Below are 16,186 nucleotides of genomic sequence, written 5' to 3'. Positions count from 1 at the left end.
GGCAGCTTAGCTGGAGGCCGACAAATCTTCCACAGTAGACACTACTTGTTAAATAGCTCCTCTAAACACATACACTTTTCAACAAAAACGCACACATTAACTGTTCTCACTTGGACTAATGTGTGCATAGCACAGGTCAGGGCTGTATCAGTGCTGTATCATCTTCCTTTCAGCTGCTTTACCCCCATTTGCCTACGTGAGTTGTTTTCATATGTGACTTCATCTCGCTTTTAGTGATTTTGTTACTGTTCAACATTTGGACTACATTCGAAAGACAAATATCTCAACGCTGATTGCTGCCAAACAGAAAAAGGTTATTGAGAGAGAGAGAGTTTCTCTTTTTGTCCAAGCATTACATTTTAGCTACAAGATGGTTATAAAGCTTGTTGTTGTTGAAAGACTTGTTATTTCAGAAAAATGTATATTCCTCTCCAGTGTACAGACGTAAACACACAGAGCTGCAATCAATTCAGCTGGAGCTACAGAGTCCAGACTGCAAGCTCAGTAAACTGCAGGCATCGACCATCATGACCGACTATAATCCAAACTACTGCTTTGCTGGCAAGACGGCATCAGTCAACGACCTGAAGGAAGTGCCACGACGCAACATCTCCCTCGCCAGGTGAATAAAACTACAGGACACACTTTATAAATGTTACTAGCAGTCAGTATTTGCCGGCATGTTTGCTAATATTGCATCAAGGGTAGAGCATGCTAAATTTTAGTGATGGGAAAATGAAGCTTCAAGCTGCTTCATAAACCAGTTGTATTTTATGACTCCTCTAAATGACATTTTTGGTTGAAGGAAATCTTGAGAAAAGGCACGTCAATGTGTTTTCACACATTGTCAGCCCTATGTGAAACCGAGAATGCCGTCTAGAAGAGTCCAAAAAATACAACAGATGGTTCATGAAGCAGCTCGAAGCTTCATTATCATTTTCGTGTACTTTGGGACAGCTTTGTATAGTCTTGTAAAGATTCCCCAGCTTGATCCCCTGAAGTTTAAACAAAAGGGCAGTTTATTTTGAGATGTCCCGGATCCCCGGAACATCACATTCGCATCAATTCTCAGCTTCTCTTTAACATTTTTGTGTAACTTCCACTTGTCATCACAATTTTTTTTTTAATTGGGGTTGAAGAAATCTGCTTTTCAGCCCCTCCGCCTGTAGATAAATAGAGAATTCTGCCCAAAATAATGCATGTGAATGTGACTGTAAATGCTTGATGCAAAAATTTCTCGCCAGGGGTCTTGGTCATGGTGCTTTTGGTGAAGTGTATGAGGGGTTGGCAGTGGGAATACCTGGCGAACCGAGTCCACTTCACGTGGCAGTTAAGGTGATGTCTCTCCCTTCCAAAACTGTTTCCTAAAGGCTTTGACACGTGTGTACGAAAAATGTTTTCTCATGATAGAAGATTATCGAATATAACCTTCTGATTTAGATTTCATCTTTGCACACTTGCTGAAATGAGTCCTATGCAATGAGCTCATATGTTTTTGTATGAAAACTAGACTCTCCCTGAGGTTTGCTCAGAACAAGATGAACTGGACTTCCTTATGGAGGCTCTAATCATCAGGTACCAGACATTTAGTCAATTCTCCAAAATATTTGCTCATGCAAAGTCAACATATCTAAGGCTTTTCTTTCCTATATTTTTGCTTCTGTAGTAAGTTCAGCCACCAGAACATTGTGCGCTGTGTAGGGGTCAGTCTGCAGGCAATGCCTAGGTTCATACTGCTGGAGCTGATGACTGGTGGAGACCTCAAGACCTTCCTCAGGGAGATGAGACCTCGAGTGGTGAGACATTTATTAGCTCATCATTGTTCATGTGGCAAATATAGATGCAATTTGGGACAAGTATTGGGACACTTTGCCTTGACACATTTGGGAACTGCCTGACGAAAGACAGCTATTCGGAGATAACGGGTGTTGGTCAAAATGGCCTGGCTCCGAAACTCTGTTCTAATCCAACTCAAAGGTGTTTGATTGGGACTGAGCTCAAGGTTTCTGCACTGGACCACACCCCATGAGAGGAGAGGGTTGGTTGCTAGTCAATCACAGGGCTCATATAGTTAAACAACATTCACACTCATTTTCACACGTATCGACAACTTGGCGTCTGACCACACAAACGCAAAATTTAATGCAAACATCAGGCACTTCAAAAATGCCCTCTTTTATTTGCACTCATGTAAAAAAAAAAATTCAATGTGTGAATGCAATGCACTGGTATGGCTCTTTCTTAGGAGCAACCGTCCAGCCTGACCATGGTTGACCTTCTCAATGTAGCGCGAGACATCGCCAAAGGCTGCCAGTATCTGGAGGAGAACCAATTCATCCATAGGTATCTTAATCCCCACATTTTATAAAGGAAAAACATTTAGCATACAGATGAGTTCCAGAATTTGTATTCTTAAGAGATACCACAGATGGGAAAGAAAACAATGCATACATTGTGAATATGGAATGCAAATTCACAGATTGCATGAACAAGAATTCGGTTTAATGTGAGTACACCTGCTCAAGTTGAACAAAAGGACACATTTTGCCTCTGATATTATAGTTGAGAGGACGAATAAGGAGTTTATATACAAGGCAACAGACAGTCTATTTCTTTTATATCCAGAAGCATTATATTCAGAAAACAATGGATGCAACCTGGAGATTTTAAAGAGACTCTCTTTGAACCCCCAAATCATTGTTATGGACCTCACATGGAAGGTCAAGTATAAGTCAATATGGGGAAAGGTCAAATTTCCTCCCACAGTCACATCAAGACAATTGAATTGTATCTCCCTTTCAGGTCAGGTATTAGCCATTGATAAACGAGGCCTATTAAACCGAATTTGCTCCCACGTGGAGCAGTAAAGCCCCATCAATCCACCTAATGGCTGCGTCTTCAAACATGGCTCACTGGCCTTCGATACAGCCCGTCTTTCTGCATGTATTGAAATGGGCACTAACGCTCTCCTTGTGGACATTTACCACTTTTATGAAGGTGCGTTCTCTTGAGTTGCAGGAAAGGGCAAATGAATGAGGTCAGATGGACAAATATAAAAAAAAAGTGGTGAATATCCCATACTTCCTTTGAAAAGGCTAGAAATTAGAATCACATAAGTGGAGTGCTGCTCTCAGGGCAGTAAAGTGCTGTTCGGGCTAACCAAAGCTCTTTAAATAGTCAATAGTTTAACAGCAATTACAAAGAGAGTTCTTTGCAATGCTGCTGGAAAACAAGCCTTTGAAACTCGTTCTAATTCACTGTGAGTAACGTCTACAGTGAGAGGCCTGTTAACATTGTCTTAATAAGTGGCTGGACTCCCATAACTGCGCCGCACGCACTTCTGTTCTGTGCCCTTCCCTGAAGGCCTGTCTGTGATAGCTCTTGCTGCATTCTAAGGCTTGTCCTTGCCTACCAGCAGAATCAAATCATTAGCATGACTCCTTCCAAGCCATTAAGCAAGGACTACGGCACTCATATTAGTCTGCACCAGTGTATATTTGTGTGTATGTGATTCCATGCTGTTTATCGGGAAGACCTAAGGAAAGAAACATAACACGCCCACTGCGAAATAGATATACTGCCTGGTATTGAATAGGATTGCCGTTAGGTCCCAAATGTCGGTACTCATGTGTACTCCTACTGCTGTAAATTGTTTGGGAAATACATGCTCATTAAAATGCCGTATTGTCCGCACAATAAGAGTATTTTGGAGTATAAGGCGTACCTTTAATGAATGGCCTATTTAAAAATATTTTCATATATTGGGTGCGCTGGATTATAAGGCACATAGAATAGAAGCTACCATAGTGGCTGCGGGTGCATTATGCATCCACTAGATGGCGCGACACTAAACACAATACAATAAAATACATCCATCCATCCATCCATTTTCCGAACCGCTTGATCCTCACTAGGGTCGCGGGGGGTGCTGGAGCCTATCCCAGCCGTCTCCGGGCAGTAGGCGGGGGACACCCTGAATCAGTTGCCAGCCAATCGCAGACAATAAAATACAGCTATATTTATAAGATAAGATAAGAAAACCTTTATTAGTCTCGCAATGGAGAAATTCCCAGTCACAGCAGCAAAGTTATGAAAGGAAGAAGTAGAACAACAAAATAGAGCCTTCACAGCCGCTGCAGCTATAACAAAGAGCTTTACAGAACATTTAAAATACTACGTCCAAGAAATCAGAATGCTTATCCATATGTAGCTCCCTCAGGATGTAGCATGAAGCACGACACCAAGTGCATAAAAATACAGGCTTTATTCCTTGGCAACTCGTGGGAACTGGTCAGAAACATGTACATGAAACATATAAATACAAATGGCATCCATGCGCACCAAATCCAGTAGACACTTAAACAGCTTCTTCCCTCTAGCCATTAACTCCTTAAACAGTCACTGACGTAGTCACTCTTCTTGTACTACAAATACTGCTACTGGTTACTCTAAAATGGTTCAATGATTTGTTGTTTACGATGATACTAATGCAGCGTGTTATACCGGAGACAAATTCCTTGTGTGTTCTACATACTTGGCCAATAAAGATGATTCTGATTCTGATTCTGATGACAAAACAATAAATGAAAGACAAAAGTTCTGAAGACAATTGATTCAACAAAAAGGCACACAAACCTCGTGGGCTCACATCCACAATGGGCTAAATGTCCTTCGAAAGTCTTGCTGGTCTCCTTCTTCCTTCGTTTAGTCAGTAGTTAACTCTGCTTTTGGTATTATCTTTGTTTCATCATGGCTGCGCAGAGCTGACAAAGTTGTCGTCAGTTTGAGTGTGTGTTGTTCGAATGCACATGTCAATTTGTGTCAGGCAGAACCCGTTACAATTGGTACCTGTTAATAATCACCACTGGATGGCATAGGAACACAAACAGGGAAACAACTCAATGGGGAATATAAGGCGCATCGGAATATAAGGCGCACTGTCTGTTGATTTTAGTCCTTCCTGAATTATTCAATATAAATTTCTTGAATCATTTTCAGTCTCTACGGGCACAATGAAGGGATGCAACACCGCAGACCATGTCATAAAAAAGACCCTCCATCTGAGCTATTACTACATCCCCATTGTGTCATTTCACATCTACATTCATCAGAGGACGGCTGTCTGAAGTCCGCACATGCTGTGATCGGGTCATCTTGCTTCCAGTTGTGTGTTTTGCAGCTCTGCCCCAGTCTCATGATTCCGTTAGAGCAGTGTGTCACATGCTGTTATTTTGATGTTCAATTCTGGCAATTTATTAGCCCTGGTGCCCATTTGTCTCGCCCGATGAAAAGATGTATGCACTCTGCTCTTTGACGTCTCTTCAGAAGAAAGTCATGCGACTCGGGATTCAGTACAATGTGTTTTCCTCCAAACACGAGCGTAGAGAACAATGTGTGCACTGAAATATTCTTACTCAAAAAAAAAAAAAAAACCCAGCCATGTGAAAAGAACACTTTTATGTGTTTTCTCATCTTAGTCACCGTTTGTATATGCTGCACTTCAATCTTTTCTCAGGATGCAAATGCGTCGAGTCCTAAAAAGCACTGCAGGAAGCTATGAGTTTTAGCAGCAATGCTGATGGCAACTTGTTAGTTACACTAAGCTTCTGATCCAATGTGGGAGTATGCGCCTGTGTTTTAAGTGTGAAAGACGGGCAAATATATGAACTACTCTGATAAACTTCTTGCAAAGATGAGACCTCAAGGAAGTTGGATAACAAATTGTGTATATTTTGACACTTGACTGTGTATTTTTCATTATTTAGGGACATTGCGGCTCGTAATTGCCTGCTGACGTGCAAAGGACCAGGTCGTGTGGCCAAGATTGGAGATTTTGGGATGGCTCGGGATATTTACAGGTAAGAATTTTCCACAACACAATCTAATTATATTCAGCAGATGAATAAATGAACGTTTTTGGGACAATGTTTTTTGTATCACTTTAGACCAGTGAATGTGCATCTGAACTTGGTGGGTTCAGTACCTTTAACAAGGTTAAGAACCACTGCGTATACTTGGAGAGACGTATACCCTTTTCCCACCGGGTACTAGTGATCCGTGGTGACACGAACCAATTGGCATATTGTCCCTTTCCCATTGACCAACTGAAGGCGATTCTGCACCCCCCCCCCCAACCCCCTTCCACCACTTTGCGTCTGGTTACGTCACCACGCTGTGATTGCGTAGATGATAGTGCGACAGATTTCTTGGTGGTAAACAAAGCAACATGGAAGCGAGTGTTCTTTCTCCTATCATGTTTTTACCGTCCTCAAAATGGTCGAAAAGCAGCGGAAGATCAACTCTTTGCTACTACTGAGACAACGTAGACGATGTGAATTTTTGGCCGAAATTGGGGGGTGGGGGGGGTGCTATATACGAGGCTGATGGTGCGCGATGTTATGACGCATCACGTACCGCCCTATGTCATCACGTAATTACCAGGAAGTCCCATGTTAGGCTTTCAAACTGCAAGCGGAGCCGATCGGAGGCGATCACAACCCGCCTCCCATGGCGTGCTGGCGGACACGGATCAACACTGGCCAGTGAGTTTTTCCCACTGCCCAAAAAAACGTGTTTACCCGTGGTTTTTGCGGCAGTGGGAAAGGGGTATTAGTTTTACTCTCACTGAACATATTACAGATAGCCTATATCACATCAAATTCAATTAATCAGTGTTTATAAAGGCCTTTGAGGGTTTGATAAAACTGCTTATCAATTATATCCTGTTAACAGCAATTGGCTAAAATGCACTGTCCCATGGGGTGCAGCAGTAGCCCATTTCTCGACTCCTTAGGGCTAAAGCTATACTCTCACTGCAGGTAGCTTTTAATACTGTTTCAAGAGTCGCAAGGCTGCAAGTATGTCCCCAAATCGTAAAAGTCAACTGTTCAGGATCCAAAAGCAGGATTATTTATGAATTGGAACATTTTATTTGCTTTCTGATGAGATTCGAAGTGCTGTGGTGATACTCTTGCCATTCAATCGTGTAGTTACCGCTATACCTGTATTATCATAAGATCATTGAGCTTATGTTTACACTTGCTTTTGTTCTTTTGCCAAACATCGAGTATAATCAAATATAATCAAAATGCAGAATGATGCTGTTTTGACAAAAGTTGTGGACAACAACCACAATAGAAGCCGATCTATTCAATCAATAGATCTGACGGTGTCAATTAATATCGACTATTTTGTCTGAGCGGGACCTTTAAAACAAGTCTTGCATTGGTTTTCATTAGATTGCATATTCTGCATGCCCCTAAATTTGTGACCACTCAAGTGCAGAGTTTATTATCGAAATGAATTGTTGCACTGTCCCTGAGGCTCATTAAGTTCTGTAAATGTTGCAAACTTGACCTCAAAGGGGCTTTCTCAGTCCGGCTTCTAATCACAACAACCATTCAGTAGCCACCAAGCATCACAAGATTCTCATCTCAAACATTTTAACATGGCCAGTGCAGTTCCACATGATGCCACGAGTTCCCAATTCAGCAGGGAAATCATCCTCGGCTTTCATCTGAGAGAGACTGGAGCAGGGGAAATGTGTCACAACATGCAGCTATATCATTGCAGCATTCTGTGAAAAAAGTCTTATGTGAGGGCAGGGAAGGGTCCAAAGTCACATCCGGTTAAGGTGGTTGCTCAATTGCCCCCCGGGTGCCACATTAGGAGAGTTTGATTTAATTGCTGATGTCAGTTTTTCAGGTGCCTCGCCAAGATTTTGCTTTTATATTGCAGCCTCCAGCAGTTGTGCTCAGACTGGGCTTATCTCTGCTTTTATGTGCAAAAGAATGAGAGGGTACCTCACGCTCAGTGGCGCTTCGCTGTCTGCAAGTTCTCTTTGCTGTTTCCTGGTGCGGCCCTTATTTGTGCGACAAGGGACATGCAAGTCCTTTTAAGGCCATCGCAGTGAGAGTAGGGAAGGAGCTTAATGTCATCTTTTTATATTCTGAGAGGAGAGCCACAGGCGCACACACGTGCTGGTATTCTTCACTCAGAGACTTGCACGCATGCGGGCACACAAGTGAAGTTTCCAAAAAAAAAAAAAAAGAACAGCTTGTCAGGGCTACACAGTAGATTAGGTGGTAGCTTGTCAGGGCTACACAGTAGATTAGGTGGTGAGGGCCTCTGCCTCAGAGTCAAGGGGTAAAGTAATTACAACATTTCAATGTTGAGTTTGCATGTTCTCCCCATGTTGCATGCCCCCCCCCCCAAGCCCCCTAAAAATTATGCAGGTTGGGTTAGGTGAAATGAAAACTTTGAGTTGCACTTAAGTCTGAAGGTGGCCCATTATGTTTGCCTGGAATGCTAGACAGTCAACAGCAAGACACAAGGGAATGTGTTGGGTGAGGCAGTGATGATGCACATTTTTTCCCTTAAACTCTCTATCCAAACCATTTTATTTTAGTTTTTGTAACTTTATTAGTTGAGTGTTTTTAGGTACTACCATCTTTAATATGTTTGTCCTTCTCTTCTGCTGCTTTGTTAATGGCCCTCATGTCTTTTTAATGTGCCCACCCTGTCGTTGGTTTGATGGCTGTCCCACAAGGGAGGCAGCAATTGCCTGCTGTGTTGGGGCACCGTGCTTTTAGCATAAACAGCACATGCCTTCCTCGGTATGCCTAAGCCAGGTAAATTGATTTGGCCAGTGCTTGTCAACGCTACTGGCTCATGTGTTTCTTTAAGACGATGCGGAAAGAGGAACACAAAATAATGTTTTAATCACGTAAACATTGACTTTGCGTTGTTATGCTCTTAATTGGAAACAGATTTATGTAGCCTCGCCTCATCAACTCATCCTGTCCTGCATTCCGACCGTCACTATCACCAGTGTTCATTCATTCATTCATTCATTCATCTTCCGAACCGCTTGATCCTCACTAGGGTTGCGGGGGGTGCTGGAGCCTATCCCAGCTGTCTCCGGGCAGTAGGCGGGGGACAGCCTGAATCGGTTGCCAGCCAATCGCAGGGCACACAGAGACGAACAACCATCCATGCTCACACTCACACTTAGTGTTTCAGACCAAATTTCCGCATGTTGTCTCCAACATGAATTATTACATTTTAACTGCTTGATGCATTAATTTCACTGCTCTGTTTCACCTGGACTCGGTGGTTGCTTTAAAAAAATAAGAATAATAAGCCGATTTTCCCTGCCATATCTGCAATTCTAAAAATCATAAACATTACTTTGACACAAAGGAAACTTTTTTTTAATAAACATGACATACTCGGCTGGAAAAAAACAGGTAATATTTACCTGTTTGTATCATTCGCTAAGGAAAATCAGGATGCCGACGGATAGATGGGGGTAAGAAACAGGATTTGATCTGTTTCTTCTTCAGTAGTTGCTTCAAGTCTTTCCTGTGCACCGCTGTTTATATGGCGCCTCCATAGTGGCGCAACACTGCTACTGCAGTTAAAATATGCCACTGCCACAGAGAGACGTCAATCACTCAATCAGCACAGCTGGAGCTTTACATTGTGTTGAGCATGATCAATCGGTCTGGCTGGGGGCGGCAAAGAATTAGCTGGGGGGCTATTTTGAAAGCAGGAAAAACCTTGGCAAAACTCGTCAAAATATCCACACTTTAACTTTTATATTTCACGTTGCCTTTCGAGGTCGGGTGGGCCAGTGGTTAGTGCGTCGACCTCACAGTGCAGAGATACCAGCTCCAATCTCCCTGTGTGGAGTTTGCATGTTCTCCCCAGGCCTGCGTGGGTTTTCTCCGGTTATCCGGTTTCCTCCCACATTCCAAAAACAGGCATGGCAGGATGATTGAACACTTAAAATTGTCCCTAGATATGAGTGTGAGCGTGGATGGTTCTTCATTTGTGTGTGCCCTGCGATTGGCTGGCAACCAGTTCAGGGTGTCCCCCGCCTACTGCCTGAAGACAGCTGGGATAGGCTCCAGCACCCCCCGCGACCCTTGTGAGGATAAGCCGATCGGAAAATGAATGAATGTAGCCTTTCTTCGTAGTAATCCTCTTTTTCCACGACAATCACAACATGTTTTTGTGGTTCAATAAAAAAATAATAATAAGAAGAAAATAAATACATAATACAGTACAGCATATTGTTTATGGAGTCTCAACACCCAATAGAGGTTTCCAGTTTTTCCGTTGCAGTTATTAGATGTGTGGTGCCCAATCACTGGATGTGTGCGGAAAAGTTGATGTTGTTTCAGTCACAGCACACAGTGTGCAGCAAACCCAAGTTGCAGTAATATTTGTTGTTTTTCGCAGAGCATAAAGAGATTTGCCCGATGTTTATCTGTAGATACTTGCAATGTTTTTGATGGGGGGGGGGGGGGGCTGGGTGTGTTTGCATATCTGAACTCAATGAACTACGATAGAGGTCACAAATGATGTGAAAGAAACATTTTTCAATTCTGAAAAGAAGACGCTTGGTTGTAGTTCACTTCCCCAAAAAATTGTCCACCGTGTATTCATTATCTTAATGGCAGCCTTGAATTATACAATTTCATATGTGTCAGAAAAATATATTAACTAAACATGTCGAACCAAAAATGCAAACCAAAATATGCCATCTGCATAAGTGTTCAGTTCATATTTGTTGCGTGTACTGTGGGCAAGTGCCCTGCAAAAGGTATGTTGGCGCCTGATGCGAGCAACACGTCAACGGAGGTAGGTGTTGGCGGCTGCGGATGAACCTTTACCCCATCGGAAACCAATCGCCAGCTGGTGGTGCGGGGATGTGGGTGTTCAGGGAACACATGCCCACCTGCCTTGTTTGGATGCGACCCTGACTGGCAAATGTCGTCCACTGCTGCGGAGCATGCACTCAGCTGTCAGCTTCAATTAAAAAGCACTACATCGCTTAAAATACGCTGTACTGTAGATATTATGCAGAATGACAGTGAATGAAACTACCGGTAGTTATTTTACCTGGTGAATGTGATTTTTGTTCCTGGGCCTCAGTGCGGAATCGGCACATCAAAGCTGTAGACGCCACCTTCATCTGTCATCTGTGAGGCGTGAACAATGTTTGTTTTTAATATAGTTCGGCATGCAACATTCAATGTTCTGTTTTTGTCAGAAACTATTATTTTCTTAGATTTACCCATGGTCTAACTATTGGCAGTCAAACTGCTCAATAAATCATGACGCCAGGTGTCACACATTGGTGGTTGTGTCACATGTTTTGAGTGACAAAAAATTCATTCATTAAAATGTTTTACTTTCATGTCGCAAGAGCACTATAACCTTTAAATTTAGAATTACATTTGAGAGTCGAATTAACAGAGAGGCCCTGTAGAAGGATCAAAGATGCATGCGGCTCTCGAGTCGCCGAGCTATCGTTCCCATCACGATTACCACTGAATCCAGATCCTAGACTTGTCCTTATAAACCCCTCTAGCTGACACCTCGTGACTTAGATGTTGATGCGGGTTCATTCTTCTTGGAGGAAACCAAGGTCGGGAGCCGCGTGATCAGTCTTGGCCGTCACTCAGAAGGCGCCTTGAGCAAGCAGGTCCGCATGAATTAGGCTTTGACCTCCAACATTGTTCACAATTAGAACAGCAAGACAACGTTAAAAATGGCGAAGAACCAGCCCGACACAGAAAAAAAAAATCATAAAAAAAACGCCCTCGCCTTTTTCCCTTGATAGATTGGCACTTCTCATGGCGTTCCCTTTACCAAGATATTTATACAATGCGAACATGCGTTTGGATCAGAGCACTGACAGCTCAGAATTAATTATGCATGTCATGATTCTTTTATCCTTCTGTTAGAGGCTATTGCTATGGCAACAGTCAAAGCAAGTACTTCTGGTTTTCATTGTTTTATGACTTCTGGTTGCATAACTGTGTGCGTGTATGTGTCTGCGTGCGTGTAGAGCAAGTTATTACAGGAAAGGTGGTCGTGCCATGCTCCCAGTCAAGTGGATGCCACCTGAAGCCTTCATGGAGGGCATCTTCACATCAAAAACTGATACTTGGTGAGCGCCTCATCTTCTCTGCCCAATAAATAGTCACAAGGGTAAACCCGCCATCATTTTGACGCCATATTCTGATGTTTTGCATTCGCACATGTGCAGTCAATGTCTGTGATCCCTTCAATCCTCTGTCCTTCAGCGTGCCCAACTCAGATTGGGTTTTTTTTAAGCCTTTATCTTGGCTCTTGTAAATCCCCTCATATCCTTTATAGCTGTAGCTTTGATGGTGCTTGTGATATGACTTGATTGTCCTTTTCACCCTGTTTCTTTTTTTCCTCCATAATCACCAGGTCATTTGGGGTTCTTCTCTGGGAGATCTTCTCACTGGGGTACATGCCTTATCCGAGTCGCAGTAACCAAGAGGTTTTGGACTTTGTAACCAACGGTGGGAGAATGGACCCACCCAAAAACTGCCCTGGGCCTGTGTACGTAAATCTGAACACACGTGCAGTTTTTGTTGCATATCAATGCAAAAGAAGTGAAAGAACTGCTGTTCCAATGGTGAGGAGGGGATGCAGGGATAACAAAAGGCAGCAGGAAAACTCATCTTTTATTCTTGTGGAAACATTTTTGAAATTCCAGAAACAAAAATGATCATGACCTATCATCTGTTAATTAATGCAATTTGGGAGCTTCGGAATAGTCTTAACGGCTAACCTGGACCTGGTCACAAGAAGAAGCCATGTCATTTCACTTACGGCAAAACTCAATCCTGCATTTCCTTGTATTTGGGTCATTTTGGTGCTGGTCTCTCCCAGAGTAGTTTTTCAGGCGTGCTTTCCCAAGTTTAATTCAGTTACACCTTGATATATTTTTTATTTATTTGGTATATTGACTTATTATTATTATCATTATGATTATTATTGTTGTTATGATTCATCCATCCACCCATTTTCCGATCCGCTATATCCTCACAAGCGTCGTGGGTGTGCTGGAGCCTATCCCTGCCGTTTTCAGCCAATCGCAGGGCATGCATAGAGGAACAACCACCCGGGCTCACAATCACACGTAGGGACAATTTAGAGAGATCACTTAACGTACGATGCATGTTGTTGGAATGTGGGAGGAAATCGGAGTACCCAGAGAAAACCCAGGGCAGGCACAAGGAGAACATGCAAACGCCACAAAAGCCAGAGCCAGAATCAGACCCGGCACCTCTGCTCTGTGAGGCGGATGTGCTAACCAGTCACCCGTTTACATGTTTGTTGAAAAGTAGTGTAATAAATATCAAGACATTTTCCCTAACATAACAAACAATTGTGTTTGGTAATCACAATTACAATATTGATGAAAATAAACAGATTTTTGTTCAGGGACACACACTGTCACATATTGTCACTTGACTCAGCCTGAAACACAATTTTTTGGTTCATATATGACAAAAATGGTACACGGTACAACCAGGTTTAAGTTTCAGCAAATAAACCACAGGCAATTTTCATTTTTCTATACTATCTGTCGGTCGGTCGGTCGGTCCAACCGTCCGTCCAATTTGACTATGACTGACAGTTAAATGAAAGTGGGCAGGTGGCTTTTAGTGTGTGGCGTAGAGTCGTTTTGAATGAGAAGCCCCCTTAGAAGTTGGCAACTTGGCAAACAATGGCTGGAAAGCAAGTCCATCCTAGCTTTATTTCAGCCATTGGCATTTGTGATGCATCAAACTTGATAAGCATTCACTGCACTTAATATACCTCAAAGTCCATGGAGAGTTTTCAGTACAGTGAAACTCCTCTACAACGAAATCATGTTTGCAGCAAGAAATTTTTCACAACAGGGGCTTTTTGACTGTAGCAAATTGGACCTCAGATGTAAACACACACGCACACAAACGTATGTGTACTCTTTATTTTTATTCCAAGTGTGGTGGTTGCTGTTGCCGTTTCCGAACGAAGCAGTAGAGGTCACTGTTGGATTACACTTCGTTGTAGTGAATCTCGTCGGGAGGCAAGAGCAGAGAAAAAAAATTCGTGTGACGCAACAGGGTTTTTGGAATGGTATTAATGCATGAAGATTTGTTCACACTTGGGGGGGTATTTTCGCCCATGTAGGTTTCGTTGTAGAGGACTTTCACTGTCCCTTTATTTGATTTATGGACGGATCCTTTTAAAATGTTTTTTTAACAATTGTTGAGTTTTTAACTGCACAATAATTACGGTGCTCACAAGAAATGCACATGTTTAAACTAAAACTAATACAAACCAAAACATAGCAAAAAATTAATTAAAACTCTCAAGCACTCTCTGAAAACTAATTAAAAGTATCTACATAAAAAAAGGACATTTCAAAAAAAATGAAAACTAACTGTAATGACAAATCCAAAGCTATTATTACTTCGTAACCTTGATCTCGTCATAAATAGAAGCTGCTTTGACACAGGGAATCTGAACCCTGTTTTTTTACCGTTGTTCACGGCTGGCTGCTCTGTGTGTACCTATGCAGGTTGGGAGGTGTCGGAGCACCCCAGTGTGGAGGCGAGTGTAGACTTGCCTGCCCAAACCATTTTGTGTCGAAAGCAATTTTCACTACACATTGTCAGAAGTCGAAATGGCTGCGTGAACCTACTTCAGAACAATGGCCCACTTGAGCAAGTTCTGTATGAAAGAGACAGGCAGATAAATGTCGTCTATACTCGCGCATATTGTCCAATTTGCCATGAAAGCGGTTATGGCAAAGATGTTTGTGTCATACTGGGGGATTTGTCGACTCGACACCGTCAGAAGACTCCTTACCCATTCTGCTTTTGAGATTGACATACCCAAAAGTTGGTCAGGATTACGAAAGTGCAATGTTCTCATGAGCGATGTGGTACTCGAAGCTCAATCCAAGAAGCACTTTAAAGGCCATTGAGGGAGACAAAGAAGCTTTTACTGTTTTAGGATTCTGTGCTACGTAGCTCTGTCACTCCTTGAGTTTTGTACTTGCTGCAACTATCCAATAAAAAGAACTCCAGCATGTGAACCAACATCGTGGCTCAACATTGTTATGAGACAAGACCTATTGGACAGACACTGATTGACTAATGGCCTTTCAACCCGCCTTGATTATGTGGGGAAAAAATGAAATATTCAATGTTGGTGCCAGATGTCAAAATTTGACAGTGTGGTGACCGCAGAGTTCATCTCCAATCTGAGAGAAGTCAATTGAATGAAATAATGAGAGGAGGCAGCCATTATTTATGTCCTTGAGGACATATTAAAAACTGTTCTTCTGCGATAATTACTTCATTTGTACTCGGGAAGGGCTTCATATAAAACTATTGTACAGACTTGGAGAGATTTTTTTTTTTAGAGACTTGAATATGAAGGGTGGGGGGATGACAAACAAAGCTTTTGATGAGGATCAAGTAAACTGTGCAGTGGGTTGGTTAAAATTAATAATGCTGAAATCAGTATTACAGAAAACACAATTCTGATAGCACATTTTCAGTAAGACTGCTTCATTTTAATTCCTGTTTGATTCCCTAGCCATGAGTATTTCCCCGACTTACTTAAATGATGTTTAATTCACACATTCGCTCTGTGTGGTGGGTAACCATCCGTGGAAAAGAAAGCGCCTGGTTGTCTCTGGATGTAAACAGATTCATAAAAACAAAATAACACACAATAATAACTTCTGTCCTGTTTGCGCGTCATGACATATTGCATCCAAATTAGGTGAGCATTTGCTCAGAATCGCCACACATCTTCGGTTTTTCCAGTTATCTTCCTGAACATTGCAACAATGAGTTCATGTCTCTTCAATACTTTCTTGCGTATCCACAGGTACCGTATAATGACTCAAAGTTGGCAGCACCAACCTGAGGACAGGCCCAACTTCTCAACTATCCTGGAGAGAATTGACTACTGCGTGCAGGTAACAAAAGAGATCTTAATGGTAACTGAACACAGAGGTACCTCTACTTATGAAATTAATTGGTTCTGGAAGAAATTTCTTAACTGGAAAATGTTGTAAGTAGAGACGTGTTTTCCATGTAAATGCCCTAATCCATTCAAAGCCCACCAAAATACAGACATAAATGTTTTATAAAGTATAAAAATCCATCAAATTTTTAACAAATACAGATTACAAAAATATTATTGCACAATAAATGAGACTTGTGCATGATGTAAAAAAACAAAGAATAAAGAATAAAAATGATGGTCATTTAATGTTTAAATGTGTCCTCATCGTTTAGTTTTTTTGTTTGGGATTTTTTGCCCTCTTTAGTTCATATTCTCTCTCAGAAGT

General features: G+C 42.1%; 1 protein-coding gene across 1 annotated transcript in view; it reads left to right on the top strand.

Annotated features, from left to right (window-relative positions):
- The window catches only part of alk (ALK receptor tyrosine kinase), a 172,426-nt gene that overhangs the window by 150,386 nt on the left and 5,854 nt on the right, over positions 1 to 16,186 (top strand). The window contains exons 22-30 of the mRNA XM_086127789.1: positions 436 to 622; positions 1,245 to 1,335; positions 1,511 to 1,575; positions 1,667 to 1,796; positions 2,246 to 2,343; positions 5,766 to 5,858; positions 11,861 to 11,962; positions 12,250 to 12,384; positions 15,721 to 15,811. Coding sequence (XP_085983915.1) covers positions 436 to 622; positions 1,245 to 1,335; positions 1,511 to 1,575; positions 1,667 to 1,796; positions 2,246 to 2,343; positions 5,766 to 5,858; positions 11,861 to 11,962; positions 12,250 to 12,384; positions 15,721 to 15,811 — 992 coding nt within the window. The remainder of the gene's footprint in view (positions 1 to 435; positions 623 to 1,244; positions 1,336 to 1,510; positions 1,576 to 1,666; positions 1,797 to 2,245; positions 2,344 to 5,765; positions 5,859 to 11,860; positions 11,963 to 12,249; positions 12,385 to 15,720; positions 15,812 to 16,186) is intronic.

Source organism: Hippocampus guttulatus, chromosome 13 (genome assembly GCF_054856545.1).
Source record: "Hippocampus guttulatus isolate MCC_2025c chromosome 13, RoL_Hgut_1.0, whole genome shotgun sequence".
Classification (NCBI taxonomy): Eukaryota; Metazoa; Chordata; class Actinopteri; order Syngnathiformes; family Syngnathidae; genus Hippocampus; species Hippocampus guttulatus.
Note: the sequence above shows the minus strand (reverse complement) of the source record. Positions and strands in the feature narration are given on the sequence as shown.